Source organism: Crocuta crocuta, unplaced genomic scaffold (genome assembly GCF_008692635.1).
Source record: "Crocuta crocuta isolate KB4526 unplaced genomic scaffold, BGI_CrCroc_1.0 scaffold95, whole genome shotgun sequence".
NCBI lineage: Eukaryota > Metazoa > Chordata > Mammalia > Carnivora > Hyaenidae > Crocuta > Crocuta crocuta.
In genome coordinates, this window is record NW_027530971.1 from 7750604 (window position 1) to 7771644 (window position 21041).

Sequence of the window (21041 nt, forward strand, 5' to 3'; positions counted from 1 at the left end):
CCCCCGCTTCCTTTCCTTCCCGGTCCAGCTCTGGCTCACCTCCTCCCAGCTTCTGGGCTCACGTCCCACGTCTGGCATGCAGGGCCTCGTGCAGAGATCCCCCTGTGTCTGTGTCCCCAAGGTGACACCCAAATCCTGTTACCTCTTCTCCCCAGCTGCCGGCGTTCAGTCTTGTGCTCCCCCTCCCGGCTGTTCCCATGTGGTCCCTCGTGACCCCGTCAGCCCCATCTGGGCCACTGTGGCACCCCACCAACAGCCATGCCCGGTGTCTTTCTACCCTCACCTGCCTTCCACTCTGGCTGCCGGGGGGCCTTGGGAAACACTAATCAGTGGCCCTGTCATTCCCTGCTCATAAACTTGGCATTCCCCACCCCACTGTGTCAGGTCAAGGCCATAGTTTCAAGATCCTCCGTAACCTGATCCTGCTTCCCTATTTATGATCTTTTCAGACCTTCCATTCTAGCACACTCTGCCTCTGTGCAGCATTTCTTCCCTTTTGCTCAAACTGTCCCCTCTCCCTGGAAAGCCCTTGTCTGTTTCCATGTGCCCAAATCCAGCCCATCTTTTAAGGCCAGCTCCTGTGCCGCCACCTCCCAGAGCTTTCTTTAACCTCTTCTGGTCCGAGTTCCCTGTATACCCTACCCCTCACTCGAGTACTTCCCATTATTTATTTAAAAAAATTTTTTTAAGTTTATTTATTTATTTTGAGAAAGAGAGTGAGAGTGAGCAAGAGAGAGAGAGAGAGAGAGAGAGAGAGAGAGAGAATGCCAAGCAGACTCCACACTGTCAGTGAAGAGCTCGATGCAGAGCTCAAATCCACAAACCTAAGACATCATTACCTGAGCCGAAACCAAGAGCCGGACGCTTAACCGACCGAGCCACCCAGGTGGCTCTCTCTGTGTTAGATTAGAGCCCTGTGCCGACCTCTGCCACGAGGCTGGAGACCCCGGACTTTCCTGATCTGGGTCTCTGTGCTCCCTGCTCCCCCGCCACAATGCCTAGTAGGTAGCGGCTTCTAGGGGCCAGTACTGACATTGGTGCTGTAACTGTCAGGATGGGGCTAAGTTATGCCCCAGGAACAAGCGATCCTGAAAGTAATGAGATCTTAGTTGTGCAAAACCACAAGGGTTTATCTCTTATGTCACGTTGCATGTCCACTGTGGGTCATCTGGGGGCTCTGCTCTGGAACCAGGCTAAAAGCAGCTATTATATGAAATGTTGCCGCCCAAGGGACAGAGGGAGAGAAAGTTCTAGAGAGCCTCACGCTAGCTATAACCTACTACAACCCAGAAGGGAGAAGAGTTAAGTTCACTCCCTGTCATTGGCCTCCTTAGTCACATGGCCCCACCCACTCTCAGGTGGCCGGGAATTACCATCCTCCCTCATGACAGAATCAGGATGAACCGGAAGCATTTGGTGAAGAGCAAGAGTAACATAGCCCAGTGCCGTAGAAGAAGGGGCTTGTCAGGAGCCTGCGTCTGCCCTTTCTCCAGCAGCATCTATTCCCCCAGGGCCAAGGCTAGTGGTAGCCACTAGCGCTAGCTAACCCCAGAGTGGATGAGCCCTTGCTCACTTTGGAGTGTGGGTTTTAAGACTTGCTGGGCCCAGTAGCCATGTGTGCCTCTTCTCCAGGCGATGCCCAGGAAAGGGTAGTTGAATCTGAATCTTGGGCTGAGGCCAGCAGTCAGGATTTGGTGCGGAAGGCCTCCAGCAGCCATGCTAGGGAAGTATTGGGAGGGAGTCCTCCCTGGGCCAGCTGCCGACACAGCAGGAGGCCCCGGGGTCTCGTGCCAGCCATGGACGCCGCTTTCCAGCTCAGCTTCTGCTCGGCAGCAGGGTCCGTGGCCTTGCTGTGCCTTAGTGTCGCCTCCACCTCACGGGTGTGCAAATCAAAAGAGACAGCGGAAGAGGACAGCATTGTGTAGAGAAAACAAGCTTGGGTCCCCAGTCTGGACGTGAGTCCGGGCTCTCTGGTGTAAGAGCTATTGGACCTCAGGCAGGCTCCTTGACCTCTCTGCGCCTCACTTCTCACAATTGCGAATTCATGGGGTTATGTGAAGATTCGACAAGATGATGTACATAAAGCACTCAGCATTATACTTTGTAAATGATTTCGCTGTTGTTATCGGTAGTATTAGCGTTACTCTTCAACGGGGAAGAGTACCTCTTTCAAGTACCACTTCAAGGAGGAAGAGTAGTAATAGTTTCTCCTTTTTTCTGAAGCCTAAGAAATAAGCCAGTGTGGTGTAGAGAAAAAAAATGGTGAGGAAAAAGGTGGGACCAGATGAAGTGTCAGAAGACATGGGGGCTAACTGAGCCTCTAACAGAGCCTCCATTTTCTCATCTGAGGACTGGACAGGGCAACCTGTCCCATCCCTGGGGCCCCTTCTGGTGCTCCCTCCCTAGAATCCAGGGACATTTCTAAGTAACCTGCCTTTGGTGAACTCTTCATGAAGGAGTAGAGCCACAGTGGCAAGTTGGGAGTGGAGCCGCCATTTTGGAGCCCGTGCTGAAGCAGGGCCTGGGAGCACTTCCTGCTGGTTATGGAGGCTCATCACGCATCCGCCACGGCAGACCTTCCTCCCTGAGGGTGTAGTTTCTACCAAGGGCCAGGCTCAGAGAAATCTAGTTTGGTCTCAGTACCAGGAAAGAAAAGCATTTAAAAAAAAATCAGATGTTATAGTTGAGCCTTTTGAATTCACCTCATCTCAAGAGAGCAAGTAGATTTGGTCTTGTGGACCAAGGCCAAGTAATGGCTGCTGTTTTTTAGGAGCTCTGTGTTCAAGATTCGAAAGGCTGGCATGATTGATTATTGATGTCTGCCATGGACTTGGAGATGCGCCGTGGGGCTATATGCACCATGAATTTGACACCCCTTATCGCGTTTTATAGAAGGGCAAACAAAAGCCTACAGATAGGAAAAGGGTTGCCCCGGGCCACATAGCAAGTCAGTGATGTTTTCTGCCCCTTCCTGAGGGGTCCATCCCCCTCCCAGCAACCCCTCCCACCTGGAAGGGAAACAAAGGTCTGGCCAGGGGCAGAATGCTGGTTAGAGCCATCCCTTTAAATGTGCACCTGCTACGGCATGCGTCCTGTGCCCTGGTGGCCAGGTGTTGTGGAGTTGACGTGTTCCCGAGGCACTGGGCAGAGAGGCACGGGGTTCTGCAGAGCTGAGGGCCTCCAGAGTGCCCCGCTCACACCGCCGCACTCAGGGCTCAGAGCCAGCCTCGGTTGCCAAATAGAATGCTGTCCCTGTTTGGCCACTCAGTGCTGCACCACGTGGGGACCTCCCGTTTGGCTTTCCTCTGGGCCCCACCCACCTTGTTCCCAGGCCCAGGTCCTCACTGGCCCTGTAACAGCCGTCAAACAAACAGTTTTCCCAGTGACACAAACATCATCTGAGGCACTTCCCATGGAGGAGCTGGGGCTTGGACACGTGCGTGGCACTTGGCAGCCTCTCGAGCCGGGAGGGGCGTCAGCACCCAGGAGGCTGGCTGCCAAGCTTGCTGTCTCCCAACTGCCCAGAAGTGCTAAAAAAGATCTCTCTCACTCTTAGAAAGAACGTCACTGCCACTGGCGCCAGTGTGGGGAAACTCAGGGGTTTTCAGCAAGAAGCGCAGAGAGCGTAATATTGAACTTGATGACTTTGTGTGATAAAACCCAGAAGTGAAAGGCAGTGAGGTAGCCGATGCCAGTTTCCACCTGTCGAGCTGCGTGCGGAACTCTGCACAGCAGCCCGAGGAGTGGCAGAGCCACATCTGAGGTTTCCAGAGCACCGCGAAGAGCCCTGAAGTCCTCAACACAAGAAATGACCGCTGCTGCACCTCGGGTCACACTCGTGGCAGGCATCGCTAATCGATCCCCGCACACGGAAACCGCGCGCCTCCGATCCCTTCTCGACACGCCAAGAGGTCCCTGCCGGCCAGCCGGGGTTGCAGACTGCAAAGTTTCCACCTGCTTGCCACTCTCGTCCTGGATGGCACAGACGAGGCGAGCTGAGTTTACTACAGTCAGGACGTTCAGTCCGTGGAGCGTCTCCTGAGACAGGAGGGGTCCTATCCCATGACAGTGCCCAGGACGAACTGCCAGGCAGTGGGTGCGCTTCTCTGTGTGCTGAACATTGTCCTTAATCCCAAGGAAGTTGCACACGACAGAGCCCAGGAAGAGTGGCAGGTGCCTGGGGGCACAGGAGCCCATGAGGGAGCCAGCACCCGGCTGGGCTCCGCGTCAGATACAGGTGTAAGCCAAGCAGGTTCTTTCCACAGTTAATTCTTGGCATCGGCAGGAGCCCCAAAGAAGAGCTCAGGCCCTGAGTCCTAGGGAGCAAGAGCTTGGGGGCGGGCCCAGTGGGGAGGTGTGGGGGAGATAATGGGGGTAAGTGTTCACAACTTTAAGCATTTGATGGGAGAGGGAGGAGTGGACACATTCCTTAGAACGTTGACCCCCAGCCGATACAGGGACGTCACCGGGAGGTGGTTTCAAGTCTCAAAGGAAGGCCTCTGTGATGGCAGGAACTGTTGAGAACCTGATGTAGGCCTGCAAGGGAGGGAGTTCTGTCCAGGAAGTCTCTGGATGGGATGCAGGAGGCAGAGTCAAGGTCCAGATGGGGGACCACTCTAGGCAGTGAGCTTTGAGCATCAAGGGGTGGAGGTATCTCCACACATGCATGATTGCCCGGGGAGGAGGCGCAGGGAAGGGAGGCGGCGGCCGCTCGGCCCCGGCTCTGGAAGGAGCAGGCGGCCATTCAGACACGGCCACGCGGGTTTCGGTCTGACAAAGCCAGGCGGCGGGGCTGCCAGGCCCTGCTCCACAGCGCCAGCTGATAGTTTTCTGTTTCGGGGGGTTGTTGGCAGGGCTTTGCATCCAAGCCTGCCAGAAGCAAGACTCAGCTCTTTGCGACAGCCGCCGGGGAAGGGCGGGGGGTAGGGGTCTGGCTCTCCTCCCGGGCACGTCTTAGCTCCACAGCTGGCTCTTCAGCTGTGGTTCGCGGTGCCCAGGGGTCCTAGTTAGAGCGCCCCCATGGGCAAGGGCCCCCGGGATGTAATCCAGGATGCCCAGGATCTGCCTCGCTGCAGAGTCTTGCACAGGATCCTTAACCTCTCAGAGCCACGCTGTCTTCATTGATCTGTGGGTGTCGTAACGTCCGCCTGTCTTTCCAGTAGGCCTGTTGGGGGCAGAGTGAAGTAATAATACGTACGGAAGCGTTTTCACGCAGGGAGACCGAAAAGGCAAAACTGATACCAGCCGTATCAGGGAGAGAGGAACCAGAAAGGCCAACGGCTTTCCGACTTCTTTCTGTTCATTACCTCCCAGAAGAACTTTGATAAATTGTACATTCTTTCATATTTTTGAATTGACATCTCACATTTTTATCCAGAGTGTAAATGATTGCAAAGGATACAATTTCTGGAGTATTGTGTAAAAAAAAAAAAAAATGTGTCATTTTGGAAATGTAACCATGAAACCATTGTTTTAGAAGCATCCGAGACAATCCAAACCCACTGCTGTTTGAAAGCTGCCATCATCCATTTTAAAAACATACGAAGAAGCTCGTCTTCAACAGTCAGAAATTTTACATCTTTCCTTTCTCTCCTTGAACCCATATTTCCAGTCCACTTCCCTCGCAGGATTTTATCCTAATGTAATATATTTTTTATGCTTGAGAGTCTTTTATCGATTACTGTTTTACACTCGTCTCCCACAACAAGATGTACATAAATTGAAATTGAAATTTCTTAAAAAAATTTGTTGGGATCATAAAACTGTACTTTTTAAAACGTATTTCCCCCAGATCAAGTTATGATTAGTATACAGTTTGTCAAAAACAAATCCAGATAAACAGTAAATGTAAAAATAAAAAAATTATTGAAAATGCACCTCTTAATGAAATGGATGGGGCTTTATTTCTTCTTCAGTTGGCTCCCGTTTCTGTGAATTAGTACTTCTTCCTGTTGAACGAGACAAGATTCAGCATTCATTTAACTCCCGTGTTTTGGTTTCCATACGCGTAAGTACTTAGAAAGCTTAATCACATACATGAGGCACCAGGGAAGGATGGCGTTTAGAGCGTCACTCAATTTTTGGAACTCTTTCCAAGTTGCGTGCTGGAAATTGCATGAGGTCTGTCATCAGACGCTGTTGTTAATGGTCTCTCCGCTGACAGCTCCATTAGATGCTGCCTCAGTTTTGTTAAGAGCAGAGACTTGGAAATCACCTGATTCACAGAAGGCGTTGCTCCCTGGCATTATATTTCACCCACTTGCTAGGTCCACTCCTACATGTGGGATCGCCTCGCTGCTTGGAGCCTCGAGGTGGGCAGCCCCCACGGGGGGCACCATGGTGGGGTGGGGGATAAAAGGATCGTCTTGTTTGTAGTGTGTGAGGGTGGGCTCGGGAGGGAAGTAGGAAGGAGAGCCAGCTGAGAGGAGGCTCCCCGGCCACTGCCACGTCTCCAGCACATTGATTTTAGGGAAGAATCCATTTGAAAGTTGATGACTGGGCTATTGATTCTCTTAAAACTACCTGTGCTCACGTATCCCCAGGTGGTTTGTACTCTGCTTGGAAGGCCCTGGTCCCAAGGACATTTGGTCTGAGTCCAAGTCCTGAGAAGCTCAGGAAACCCACTTGTCCCTGATTTCCCTCTCCAGGTCCCTTGTCTCCCAGAGGCTGTGGGCCCAGCTCCTGCTGGGTCCCGGAACCAGGAGAGCTGGGTGCTCCTCGGCACCCACACCCACTTGCGTTTTTCTTCCTCCACCTGCTCTGGATTTCTGCCTTGTTGCATTTTATGTGTCTGGAAAGGTGTCTGAGCTCGTCCGGAACTAGCTGGGTGCAGATGATAGAGCTCAGGCTTGCTACCCTCATTCTGTGTCCCCAGGGCCAGCCTCCTCTGCCTGGGTCTGTCTGCTTCCCCTGGTGGCCTCAGGAACTGGAGACCTCTGGTCTCAGCCGGCCTCACCTGATCTGTCCCGCCCTCTCGGGAGAGGCCCTAATAGCCAGGCTCACTGCCAGGCGCTTCTGGCAAATGCTAGACAGGTGCTCTGTTACTCAGCACCTGTGGATTCTTGTGTCACTGGTGACAGCAGAGCTGGGAAGAGGAAGAGGCTGGCTCCCATGCACTGGCACGCTCTGTCAGCTGCTCCAGCAGCCGTAATAGGGGGTGGGGGATAGCCAGGAGTCCTGTGGTAGGACCAGACATGGTGGGGGAGGGGGTCTGCCACCCTGCGGCACTGGGGGGAGCCCCGGGACTGAAGGGGGATCACCTTGGCGTCTGGAGGTAACCCAGTGGCGTGCCAGTAGGATGGCGCTGGAGGCCTGAAGGCTGGCCAGCCATTAACTGGGTGGCCCCAGCCCTGGGCCATCTGCTCTCTGGAATTTTCATGTTCACCACCAAGAGGGGTATTGAGTCGTCCCAGCCTCACGAGGACTTCGGGAAAGATGGAGGAAGGGAATGAGACCTGGGTGCGGTCGGCAGATGGTGCACTTGACAGGCACCATCTCTTTCTGGTGCTTGCCCAGAGGTGTGGCGGTCACACCGCCACCTGGGTACCGGATCAAGGTGGATGTGGGCTGCCTTTAGCCGTATGTGTTGTCCCTCCAGCCCTCGCTTCCCTCATCTGAAAAGTGGGGATGGTTGTCACCTGTATATACTGGATGTGTGCGGGGGAGCTGAGCTGACATGCGTCGAAGCACGGAGTCCAGACCCGCCCTGTTTGGCTGTGCGAGGCGGGCACGTCACCACACACCCGGGCAGCTTCCACTTCCCCACCTGTGCGTTGGGCTCGGAGGCCAGGCCCGCGCGGAGACGTAGGAGAGGCTCAGGAAATGTGTTAACAGCACCTGGCACTTAGTAGACCATGATGGTGACAACAAAAGGGCAGTAGGGGAGCCCGCAGAGTAAGGAGGCGTGCCAGGCGTCTGGCCAGGATGCTCCGAGCGGAGAATCCCCACGCAGGCTGGTCAGCGCCCCAGGGCGCCACACTGGGTGGGGCGTGCAGTGGCTGCGGGCCGGGGGACAGAAGACCACAGCATATGCGGGCATACCCTCCCTGTAGGCTCATTTTGCTGGAAGGCTTCTGGGGAGAAACATTACAAGCATACTATGAATAATGTTATGTTGTAAGTCAGAGTGTAGAGAAAGCGAAACTTCGGGGGGATTTGGGCCCGTAGCTGCCGCTGTCATATGCCAGCCTAGACAGCATGATCTTGGTCACCCTCCTGTGCACAGATGGAGAAACCAAGGCCCTGGAAGCTCAGGTGACTGGCTGACCTGAGCCTTGGAGCCCCTCCTCACCTGGCTCCTTCCCCAACCTCCCAGGCACCCCCAACTTTAAGGGCTCTTTCTGATTTCTTACGTAATTCAGATGGAAAAGCGCCTGAAGGCAGCCCCCACGGTGGATCTGTGCGAAGCCGCTATTCAGGGACCTGGATTTTTGACCAAGCGTTGAGATATGCATCTGGTACGTGAGGGCTGAGGGGCAGGAGGACCTGATCGGGGCCGGCATGGGGGTGGGGGCACGGCTGGACATAGCCGTCACCTATGGACCCCCTGAACCTGCCAGCATCTCCAGGGCCACAAAGGGCTGCCCTCCTTCACCCTGTCGCTGCCAGGGGCAGCAGATCTGAGCCCGCCAGGGGCCCTGTGGATGACTCGGCCGTTAGAGAGATGACAGAGCACGTGAAGATCGGGAAGTCTGGAACATTCTGGCTGAACTTGCTGTGGGCTGCAGCTTTGAAACAGGCCAGGGTATAAAGGAGTTCTCTGGCCAGATGTGTTAAAGAGCTTGGGTTAAACCGGTTGGCGCAGGACCTCTCCAAGTTCACGTGTGCTGTGCCTCCTCAAGACAACCATGCCTCCCACCAGCCTGACCATGGGTCTCTCCTTCCTGGGGTGTGTTCAGGAAGTTGGGTTGTAAAGAATTTTGGAAAATGCCGATAGTCACAGCAGCTTTGCTGTACTGAATGCTGGCTTTGTACGAGGTTCTGTGCTCTAAGTAGCCACAGTATTCTTACTCATAACCTCCCCCCCACCCCCCACCCCCGAGGTGGGTACCATTTTCCTGTGTTCAGAGAGGAAGCCTAAGGCGTGAGTGTTTCCATGACTTGTCTGGGGCCCGTTGCTGCTTCTGTGGTCAGCCAGGATTTGAACCCCCGTGTGCCGGTACCACCGCCTGTGGGGCTGTCGCTCTGGTGCACGTGCCTCGTGACTCACCCTCCAGCTCTCTGCACACCCAGTCCCTCTGCAGACAGAGCACCTGAAGTCTGGGATCAAGGGAGGCAGGCAGGACCCTGAACTCTGTCCTAAGACTCCGTGCGCTGAGCGAGGGCCCCACTCTGCCCTGGGGAGCCAGGCGAGGATGTGAGACTGACGACTGGACCCACTGTGACTCTGTGTGACTTGATCCGTGAGCAAGGCCGCCTGGATCCTCACCTCACTCTGGGTTGAGGGAAAATCCCACAAAGCCGGCTGGGACCTGGGCTGCTTGTAAACAGAACCACGTGGGTGGGCAAGTGGGGGACCCACTGCAGCCTGCTGTTCTTACATAGCTTGAAAGAGTCTTAGGTCATTGACTGCAGTTGGAGAAACTGAGGCCCGGGTCTGTGGCAGGGCTAGAACATAGAGACCTCACCTGGAAGCCAGTTAAGTCTGAACCAAGTCTTTTCCTTGTCAGAGGCCGTGACCTCAGTCCTTTGGGGAGAGACCCTTCCTCCCCTGGGTACCTTTCCTCCATCTCCCCCTTTCCTTCTGCCTCTCCTGTCCACCCCCTTGACCCTGGTCCCTCACTAAAGTGTAGGGTCCTCGCTGGGCCCACCACGCCCTGCACTTCACAGTCGTAGACCCATCGCCCTGCCCGCCCACTGGCCTAGTGGCCTGTCTCCTAGCAGGCAGAGCTCAGCGAGCCCTCACGCTCTCATTCCCGGCTGGGGCCTCAGTGCTGGGCCTGTGGAAGGAGCTCCATGAGTTACCAGTGGGTTGAAGGGAAACTGGCAGAAACCGTTGAAGAGTGGGTGCAGCCGTAGGAGGGGAGTCATGGTCATTATTACTCCGTGACGGACGAGTAGAACAGCAGGACGCTGGGAATTTATGGAGCCCCCCGTTGTGTGCCAGTCACGGGGCTAAAAACAAATCTACAGTCTGCTCCTTGCCCTCCACATGTGTATATTTTCCCCTGCGAGACGAGGGTAGCACATAGAAAACCATGGATAACAGACCGCTGAGTTCCAGCTGGCGTTGGGATGACAGCGCCCCTGTAGTAGCCCACAGGAATGAGGTGGCACCTGGCTCACATGTTGTGTCTTATTAATCCTGACCTCAGTCATGAGATGCAGGAATCATCGTCTTGTGTTACAGGTGAGGCAGCGGGGGCCCGGACCGGAAAAGGGGTGTGCCTGAGGTCAGCGGGGAGGTGGGGGGCGCAGAGCGGAGCCGACAGACCCCAGGCTCAGTGCTCTTGTGACTTAAGCTGGTACCTGGAGTTCACACCCAGCCAACAGGCCTCTGCCCCCAGGAGGGGCTGAAGACAACAGGCACCGGTGCGGCCTGTGCTCACTGAACATCTGGGCTCGGGGCAGGGGCACTGCTGATGTTCTGTTCGGTCTTCCCTCGATGCTATTGCATTATGCACACCTTACCCATTCCCTCCCGGGCCTTCCGTACTCTAAAACCAGTTCCCGCACCTGGTTGCTGGGCATCAGGATCCCAAGGATCCTTTTGGAAAAGGCAGGTTCCTAGGCCCTTAGCCCCAGCCACCCTTGTGCCTTAGCCTGGAGTGGGGCCGGGACCTCTGTACCGGTGTGAGCTTCTTGGCCCTTCTGTTAGGACGGGTGCGGCCTGAGCCCAGGTGCCAGCAGGCCTGTGTGAGGGATAGAGCAGGGCCTCTCTCTGCCCTTGGGGCACCTGCCAGACGAGGCCTGGGGGGCTCTGCTCGGCTCCCTGCCATGGGCCTTTCCTGAGTGCTCTGCCTTGACCTGTCTGAAATGACCACTGGGAACTCGGCCACTTCCGTCTGCCTGCTTCCGGGGGAAGGGCCCTGCTGAGGACTGGAGTCAGGCAATCACCCTGTTGGTCTCTGCGTGCCTGAGAGAACACGAGAGCTGCTCGGCCTCCCTGTGCTTTCCCTGTGGAGTCCATCCGCGGCAGGGCGGGCACTTCCTAGGGGGGTTGTAGGGCCACCCCTGTGAGGTAGGTACTTACAGCCCCATTTGGCAGAGGAGCAGACTGAGGCTTACTGTGTCTAAGGAAATTACCAGGGTCCTGGTGTGGGAAAATGGCAGAACAGGGACAGAGACCAGATCCATCTGGTTCAAAGACTGTCCTCTTAACCTCTGTCCCATCCTGGCAGGGAGAGGAGCTAGAAGTTACTCGAATGCATGTTGATTTCCTTCCATGGATGCCATTTATTCCTTATTTTGAAAGAGCACTTTTGTGTTCATTTCCTTTTTCTTCTCAAGGAATAAGTATGAGAGCTGCCTTCTTCATCTTACAGATTTGGAAACTGAGGCCCAGAGACGGGAAGTGATTTGCCCAAGGTCACTTAGAGAGGTGGGGCAAAAACTTGGAACGAGACCCTGGCCTCCTGACTTCCAGCTCCGTGCTGTTTCTGCTGGTCCTGGCTGCCCCTTTGCCTGCTGGGGACCACCCAGCCCGGTGGATGACCCCTAACCCTTTGTCATAGAGCTCACACTACTCGGGGACAGCACTGCGGGTCCTGGGGCCTCATGGCTGCGCACATTGGCCACTGACTGACCTGTCCCTCCCTTTTCTGTTTTCCAGGGTCCTATGAGTGTGGAATCTGTGGTAAGAAGTACAAGTATTACAACTGTTTCCAGACCCACGTACGGGCACACCGAGGTGAGTGCAGCAGGGCTAAGGCCGCACCCCCGTTCTCTGCCTGCTGTTCATCCTGGGCCCCCTGGTGGATGAGCCCGGGCCCCCCAGCTTGCCCCTCCCCCAGAGCTGCAGCTCTCTCCCTCTTTCTGCAATAGGCAGGAGACCCGGGGTGGGGGGTGCCGGGGGAGAGGCCTCCTTGGGAGAGCGCACAGGACTGGTGGGGGGAGGGGCGGCAGGAGGTCACACCACCAGCGCCCCTGCCTGCTCCCACACGGGCCTGCCTCCTCCCAGGATGCTTCAGGGCCGCCACACCCTGCAGGGAAGGGGCTTGAAGGGCGTCTGGTGAGCTGTTCAAGGCAGCCCCGGGAGAGGGGTGGTGCTATCACCATTAGGAAGATGGGAAAGCTGAGGGGACAGGAGAGATGGTGCCAGGGAGGAAGGGCGCAGGGTCAGGGGGCATGGGAAGGGCTGTGAGGCTGAGCGCCCTGCACCCCGAATGGGCAAGGAGCATCCTGGGCCCGTGGTGGTAGGCTCACCGCCTGCCCTCTCTCCTCGCTCTCGGCGCTGCCCCAGCTGTGGGTCCCGTCCACTCACTTCCTTCTCCTTTTCTCTCTCACAGACACTGAAGCCACCTCAGGGGAGGGAGCCTCCCAAGGCAGTGAGTATTTTCCCCTTGCCCTTGTCTCTCAGGACTGCCCGAAGGGGCTTCTGGGAGACCCTTTGCTGTGGTTCAGGCTTTGGGCCAGAGGGTCTTAGTGAAATTGTAGCAGCCTCGGAATAGCCTCTCCCAAAGTATGTTCATGGCACGCATCCTGGGGCAGCAGATAAGTTTTCTGTCCTCAAAGGGTTCTCTGGCCGGCTAACCCGGGGCAACCTTGGGTTCTGCCCAGAGGGACATGTTTCTTTGCCGTGGACTTCTCGGGGGCCCTTCACTGGCAAGCATGCATGTGCACCCGCGTGCAGAGCCCAGGGTTCACGTCATCTCCTCTGTTCTTTTGACTCCCAACTCCTGGATGGGTCTGGGGCTTCGTGGCTGATATTTGGCCCATGCTGCTTCAGAGGGGTGTCCCGGGCGCCACAGGGTCTCCATCCGAGGAAAGTGTTCTGCTTCGCTGTGCGCAGGCCCTGTTCGCCCTGCCCCCGGGTCTAAACCCACGGGCCTGGTAAGAAGGCAGATGAGCGTGGGCCGGGGCGGAGCGTCTCCCCAGCCAGCACACCTGAGCTCCAGAACTCAGCGGCTCCCCTCGCAAGTGCATCCCAGCAGAACCGTGTGCCCGCGTCCACCAAATGACGGAGACTCGGATATTCTAGTAGCAGTGTCTGTAACGGTCCCGCGCCGGAAGCCAGTCGTGCGCCCAGTGCTAGGAAAGGGCCGATGAGGAGGAGAGCCGCACAGCCACACCTGGCCGCATCCTTCCCCGCGGGCGCTGTCAGCGAAAGCCCGACACAGAGCTCTTCCTCTGACCTCTGTGGATGAGAAAGTCCAAGATCGGGAAAGTCATGCATGCTGGAAGCCATTGTGGGCAGCGGTTTCTGGGTGCTCACGGCACAGGTGCTTCTGGTTTATGAAGGTTGAAGGAGCTGAACAGGTTTCTGCATCGGGGTCAGCGGATTCTTTTGTAGGGACCAGATAGTATTTTAGACTTTGCGGGCCAGACATCTCTGTCCCCACCACTCAGCTTTGCCCTGTAGCTGGAACATGGCCAGATACCTACGGAAGTGAGTTTTTCACCAAAACAGAGGGGGGACAGCCCAGAGTGTCAGCTTGTTCCTCCTGCCATAAAAAGTTTTTAAAAATAATAAACATGACCAGGGGTGCTTGGGTGGCTCAGTCAGTTGAGGCTCCAACTCTGGGTTTAGGCTCAGATCATGCTCTCATGGTTCGTGAGTGTGAGCCCCGCATCAGGCTCCACGGTGACAGTGCGGAGCCTGCGTAGGATTCTCTCTCTCTCCCTCTCCTCTCTGTCCTTCTGCTCGCCGCTCTCTGTGTCTCTCTCTCAAAATAAGTAAGTCAACGTAAATGACCCCCAAAAATCTAAAACAAAGCAGTGTGAGGAGGTGTGTGAGCTAACACGGGGCCTTAATTGCACTGGTCCAGAAACCATTTCCCATCCACCCTTTCTCTGGATTCACACATCACATGAGAGGCAGGCAGTGCTGCGGCTAAGCTTCCATTTTCTAGACATTCTGTGGCTCAGGTATGTCAGACACCTGCCTGAAGGCCATGGCCAGGAGGCAGTGAAGGCCTGCCCCTCCTCCGAGACCTGACCACTGGCTCCCTTCTCCTTCAAAAGCTTCCTTCTCTTCCGGCTCCCATGGTCTGCCTGTGGTCAGCCACACGTTTAAAGATCTTCTCTATTTATCTTTCCTTCCTTGGCTATTCTGGGCCCCTGGGCTCTCCGGCAGCCCCTCAATGATCCATTGTGTTCCATCTGGCTTCCGTGGTTCCCGGAGGCCCACTGGCTCTTGAGGACTCTGTAGCCTGGGGTATTTTTAGTCCTTCCATTACTTTGGCCTCCCTCCCTAGAGAGTTTTCTCCCCGTGGCCACTGTGCTTTATTTTATTCTCAGTCCCACACCCCTTGCCTGACCCGAGCCAGCAGTGCCTGCTTAGAAAGCCTGGCATCCTCACACGCCAGCCTCGTGACAGGAGCCTGACCATGGAGTCCTGGAGCCAAAAGCGTCCTGTCGAGAATACCAAGTCCAGCCTACCCATTTTGCAGATCAGGACACTGAGTCCCAGAGAAGACTCGTGCAGCTTGTTAGCAATGGAGGCAGGCATAGAAACCAGGCCTCACACCTTCTAGTCCATGCGTCTTTCATTAAGTTGTTAGAAAAATTGTACAGTCATAAGTGGAGGCATATACCCACTCACCCACATCTTCGCCAAGAAAATTAAAGCTTAGCTCCGTGTCCAGCTCCGTTGTGTCTGTTATGTTGATTCCCTTTCCACAACAGTGTTAGGCAGCATTTACCAAGTACTTATTGTAGGTTAGTGATCGTGTTTGTTCATTTTTCATCACATCAAATGATGAACTGTCTGTCATTCCCGTTTTGCAGATGAGAAGACCAAGGTGCACAGGTTAGGGAGTGTGTCCAGCGTTAATCGTGCTTTACTGGCATCCGAGTCAGGTTGGAGTCACACAGCCTGACTTCAGAGTGTGTTCTTGGAGACACTGAGCTCTCTTGGAGGCTCTGAGAGTGTGGTTTTATTGACAAAAAATCACTTTGCCTTTCTTCCTTTGGGGATAACCCTTCTGTCGTCATCTGCTCCTGCCATAGGTGGGCCCTGCTCTGTGGTCCCCATCCATGTGGAGAAGAGGTAGCGGCATGGGATTCAACACAGCAGGGCGAAGGCGCTTCTTAGTGGCAGGAAGTGGGGGTTCACCGTATATTGGAGGTGGTAGGAGGGGCTGTGGGAGCAGATGGGAGACAAATGTGGCCGGCAGCTGTGGAGGGTGACTGGCACTGGCCAGTATGGGAGAGGAACTTTGGGGGTAGGCCCCATCTGGAACCAGCAGACCCTGGATGGCCTTGACTTCTCCTGCTCCCTGCTCTCCAGCACTGAGAGCATCATGGTCCAGTGGGACATGATGAGGGCGAAGTCATTGTCTAGGCTGAACTAAAGCTCGAGCCGGGCTTGGAATCCTAGACTGGCCGGCCTGGGAGAGGCCCTGGGAGTAGGCTCATTGCTGCCCTCCTGTCCCCTCAGGTCAGGGGGAAAGAGCAGGAGCTGAATCCTGAAGTGGGGTCAGGCATCGCTGGCGGTCTAGGTGAGGCAGAGCAGGGCCAGGCCGTCCCTCCTCCTCCGCTCTCCGCCTGCTCTCCCCCATCACTGCCTGGCTGGTTCAGGTGTGGGCACAGAGATGGTAGGGCCTGGCATGCCTGGTCCCCACAGCCTCAGAATGGCCATGCATGCTGATGCCGTGTGCATCTCTCTCGGGGACCACTTAGGCTCTGTGGCGGATGCCAGGACACTCTGGGAGATTACGGGTGTGGTCTGAGAGGTGGGGGAAGAGGCAAGAAGATGGCCAGTGTCATCCGTGCCCCTGAGTTCAGCCAGGCAAGGACCAGAAGCTTACCATGGAATCTCCTGGCATTGCAGCCTCGGGATGGGGGGAGTCCCATCAGTCCTGTTTTGGAGTGCTGGGGAGCAGAAGGTCCAGAAGGAGCTCATCCAGACAGACAGAGGCCCTGTGCCCTGACTCCGCTGTGGCATGGAGCTGAGTGAATGTTTAAATCGTGGCTTTTCCTCGAGCAAGCCACTCCCCGTCCCTGTGCTGGGCGTAGGCCGGAAGTTGGGGTGGATGGACCCTCGCTAGATCTGCCTAAGGAATACACACAGGAGCCTGTGCTGGTGTGTGGTGAGGGCAGTGGCCTGAGGGAATCCGGCCTTGGGATTTGGATAGAGGTGGGCATCCGAGCCCTGGCCCCGGACGCATCATCTGCCGCTGTGGACCGCATCGCCGCACACCTATATGGCTTAGATGAACATCGATTTATCTCAGTGTGTGTGGTGAGGACTTGAATGTGGCTTCACCGGGTCCTCTAGCTCTGGGTCTCGTGAGGCACCTGAGGTGTTGGCCAGGACTGTGGTCTCCTCTCGATTACCAACCAGGGAAAGAGCTGCTTCCACACTCACGCCCATGGCTGTTAGCAGGATCCTTCCCGAGCCGTTGGACTGGAGGCGTCACACTCCCCGCTAGCTGTTCCCCGGGGGTGGCTGTGTGGCTCTCTCTCTGGGGCAGCCTACAGCATGGCCGCCAGCAAGAGCCGGGCCACGTGAGTGAGACAGAAGTTATGGGCTTTGGCAGCCGAATCTCAGAAGTGACTTTCTGTCACTTCATGGCATTCTCTTTATTAGAAACAAGTCACTAGGTCTGGCTCAGACTCAAGGGGAAGGGATCGCATGGGGTGTGAACGCCAGGAGGCCAGGGTCTTTGGGAAGCTGCCTACCACAGGCCCCCCCTAGCTGTGGGGCTTGGGACAGATGCCTTCTGAACCTCAGTGTACCTGTTTATTAAATGGCTTACTTCTTGGGGTGCCTGGGTGGCTCGGCCAACTGAGCATCCGACTTCGGCTCAGGTCATGATCTCCCTGGTCTCTGAGTTCAAGCCCCGCATTGGGCTCTGTGCAGACAGCTCGGAGCATGAAGCCTGCTTCCGATTCTGTGTCTCCCTCTTTGTCTGGCCTTCCCCGGCTCATGCTCTGTCTCTCTCTCTCAAAAATAAACAAATATTTAAAAAATTGTTTTAAATGGCTTGCGTCTTCCCCCTCAGTCACGAGGACCAGTGAAGGAAAGGCAGAGGAGGTGCCTGGTGTGGCACCTCACGCAGAGCCTCAAGAAGGGAGGTGGGGCCAGGCCCTTCGTGGCTCAGCTCACAGAGAGTGGGGCTGGGGGTTGGATCGAAGGTCGCTTCAGTGCTCTCCAGTCTCCCTGTGGAGAGGACCCCTAACGTCCCTGGCACTGCTTCTCCGTGGCCCATGGGCGGGGGCCAGTCTGGGCCAGTCCCTTGTTTGGGTCCTGAGGCCGATGAGCTGGCCCCAGAAAACCCCACCCCGAATGACTGAAGTCCCAGTGACTACGTGTGTTTCTCTGTCCCCCGCAGACAATTTCAGGTACACGTGTGACATCTGCGGGAAGAAGTACAAATACTACAGCTGCTTCCAAGAGCACCGGGACCTGCATGCGGTGGATGGTGAGTGAGGCCCCTCACTGCCCGGAAGTTGAGGCAGATAAAGAGGAGCACCCTCCGCCCCACGCACACCGCCCCCCAGGGCCGCCTGTCCAGCTCCCACCCCGCCCACGGGCAGTCCCCTCCCTCCTCCCACCCAGGGGAAGGTCAGGTGGCAGTCAGACCACCAGGGCAGTGACCGACCCCTGAGGATTCTGGGAGAGAGAAGGTCCCCGTCCTACTCCATACATGCTTCTGATTCGGGGAACCCAAGTGAAATTGCCAGCTTTGTAGGTCAAAATCCGTCGAGTTTTAGCAATTGCATATCGATGCATTTTACGGTTTCATACTGAGTATTCACATGCTCTGATGAAATTAAACCAGTTTTTTAAAATGAATGATGGTATTTTAGTGTCTTCGGTTATAGAGTTAGAAATTGGAACAATAAATTTAGGTAATTTATTTTTAGAATCCCAATCCTAGATATGGGGTCTTGGGCCTAGAAAGGACGGAGGGGGGCTCCCTCTCTTAGCCCCGCAGCCCCAGCGCGTCGCAGGGTCTATAACCAGGTCCTGCCACTCAGTCCCGCTGGCTTGTCCTTCTCATCGCCTCTTTTTCCCCTACTGGCCTCTTCCTTTTTTTTCTCCTTCCCTGGCCCCTCGAGTGTCTGCTGGCAATCCAGAAACAGGCTGGGCAGAAAGTGCCACCGCCGGGTTGGGCCCGTGCCCGTTGGGCACAAGCTGTGTCCTGGTGGGGATGTGCCCTCCCGTGGCCCCTGGTTTTCTGGGGCCTGCACGCTGGCCGGGGCGGGCTCTCCTGGGCCCCAGCGGCTGGGAGCACTGGGCAGCGCGGTGGGCAGAGACTAACAGGACTCCCGTTTGCTTCTTTCCTGCTGCGGCTGCTGCCTCCTGCCCGGGTGCAGTGTTTAGTGTGGAAGGGGCCCCCGAGAATCGGGCAGGTAAGTCCTTGGTGGCTGCCCCCGCCCTGTGCCCGGCTGGACTCCCATGACCGGGTTACCAGGGCGCTAAGGGCCGTGTGTTCTCCCACAGACCCCTTCGACCAAGGTGTCGTGGCCACTGAGGAGGTGAAGGAGGAACCCCCGGAACCATTCCAGAAAATCGGGCCAAGTATGCGGGCCTCTGTTGGGGGCTGGGCTGGGCTGGGTGGGGAGACGAGCCGAGGGGTAGGTCTTGCCATTGGGAGGGGGTGACATCACTTATCCTGAAACAGTGGTGCTGGCCGGTGACCACTGACCTCCCCTTAGACCTCACTTTGCCCACCTGTCAAATGGGCCAGTCTTAGGACCTTAGCCTTTGAGGAGCAGCAGAACAGCACAGGGTCATGGTCAGGGCAGTGAGAGCAACACATGCTTGGTGCCCTGGTAGTCTGTTAGCCGTCCTGGGCCTCGGCCCCTCACATGTCAGTGAGGACGCCATTTCCCCGAAGGTTTGTTGGGGGATTAAATGAGATCGTGAATGTAAATCACCTGTTAGCACAGTGCCTGGTACATAGTAGGTGCTCAGAAAAGAACTCTTGTCACCTGAAGGGTTCATCAGCAAATGAAGCTGTCCAGGGGAGCCACAGGTAGACACTGTCCTTGAGCCAGGTACCCCCTGAGGGCAGGAGTCATACCCATGACCTGCCTCTTTCTCAGCCTTGAGTGTGGTGAGGGCATAGCAGTGGGCGGGGCGGTTGTGGCCCTGCCCTTGGGTACAGAGAGGGGGCAGTAGGTGAACCTGAACCACAGGGAGCCATGGGGGCTGGCGAAGTGCCTGGCCAAACTTGGGAATCCTGGAGGCTTCTGCTTGGACGAGGGTGGGGAATGAACTCTTGCATTATAGGTGGAAGAGGGAGCGCAGCTCCTGTTCTGGGAGTTGAAAGGCAAATCAGTTCTGAGTTGAGGTCTTAGAGAGCCTTGAATGCCAGAAGGAGGCATCTAGACTTCATCCTGAGGGAAATGAGCCAGAGAGTTTACCATGTGCGGGAGGGCCTTGATCGGATTTGCACCTTAGGAAGACCGTTTTGGCTGTTTCTAGAAGAATGGCTTGAGTAGAGTCCCAAGAGTGAGAGGGGCCTGGTCCAGCCCTTCGGGAATTTGCCTTCCCCTTCCTTGCTTGCCACCCGGCCAGAAAAGGCCTTTGTTGACTGTGCCTCACTACAGTAAGGATTTAAGGCAACTTGCAGACTAGACACACACACACTAACTGAAAGGATGAGCAAATCCCAGGCAAGGAAAATCGAGGAGCTAAAGCCAGGAAGGTAGAGATACTCTTCAAAGTGGGGAGCTTGGCCCCAACCCTTGGAAGGCATTGGGCCGGTCCCCATCTTACTTCTCCTGCCTTCCTCCTTCATGGTAGAGGGTGACTCTGCTTTCTTGTGACTCTCAAAGCACCCTGGAAACGGGAGGTACGGCAGTACCACATCTGCGAAGTGGTTAGCCTAGCGCTTGTCATGTGTTTACCATGCATGTGACATATTTTCTTTTTCTCTCAGAAAATGAGGAAATCCTCAACACTGAAACTGCTGTAAGTTAAACCGTGGGGAAGCCTACATGGGAATCAGACACGTTCATGACAGACATGTGTAGACATGGTCCTGGGGATCTGGGGCCACGGTCCAGCTGTCGGCCCACTGCCCCTGCCCCCGGGTAGTATTGCCCTTCTGTCTGCAGCATCATAATTACAAAAATATAATCGGAATCAGGCCCACATTTGAATACTGGCATCACCAATTTACTAGCCACTTACTCCCCTTCTGAGTGTCCTTTGACTCAGCTGTAAATTGGGGACAAGAATGTCTATCTGTCCTGTAAGGCTGTTGGAGGGTGCGTGGAGGAAGTGTTGGGCCCAGCACCCGGCTTGTATTCAGGGCATAACAAATGAGTGATGTCGTCAAGAGATGGCCAATCGTAGGAGCTCTAGAGCACCCCGTCTCTGAACCCTAGCTCCACACTTAGTACCTGCATGAGGTCCCACATGCTTCATATAATTTCCCTAATCTCTGCTCTCTTTAACTCAAGAATGGGGTGATGACAGTCAGACTCCCCTCTGAGGATTGTCATGGCGATGAGATGAGGTTATATTTGCATGGGAATTAGTGTGTTCCCTCACGCATATGTGGAAGGCGTTAAATAAGTGGTACCTCTTACCCAGGAAGGTACAGTACTAGATGAATCTTGTTCTGTAGATCAGTAACTGAGTTGGACAGGCAGCCAGTGCTAGGACCTGGGAGGAACTGTCACACGCCATAAGCCGTTAGGAAGTGCATGGAGCCAAGGCAACTGGGTTTAGCCCCCTGCGTGCCCCCAGCTTGGCATTATAGAGCGAAGATGGCTAAAATAGCGTGGCCATCTCCCATCACCCCTCAGGAGCTGCCTTAGGAGGTGAGGATGCTGCTGCTTTGGTTTTGCCCAGGCCACAGAAGTCTAACAGTGATGAGGCATAGAGTGAGAGGAGCCATGAGAGGCACACCGCACCACGAAGAGAGCTTTGTGGGTCCGGGAACGGGAAGAACCCTGAAGCAGTGCATGCTGGGAAGTAT

General features: G+C 55.6%; 1 protein-coding gene across 1 annotated transcript in view; it reads left to right on the forward strand.

Annotated features, from left to right (window-relative positions):
• Positions 1-21041, forward strand: part of ZNF618 (zinc finger protein 618) — a 145545-nt gene that overhangs the window by 89339 nt on the left and 35165 nt on the right. The window contains exons 9-14 of the mRNA XM_077769769.1: positions 8361-8456; positions 11771-11848; positions 12447-12485; positions 17436-17525; positions 18424-18459; positions 18551-18628. Coding sequence (XP_077625895.1) covers positions 8361-8456; positions 11771-11848; positions 12447-12485; positions 17436-17525; positions 18424-18459; positions 18551-18628 — 417 coding nt within the window. The remainder of the gene's footprint in view (positions 1-8360; positions 8457-11770; positions 11849-12446; positions 12486-17435; positions 17526-18423; positions 18460-18550; positions 18629-21041) is intronic.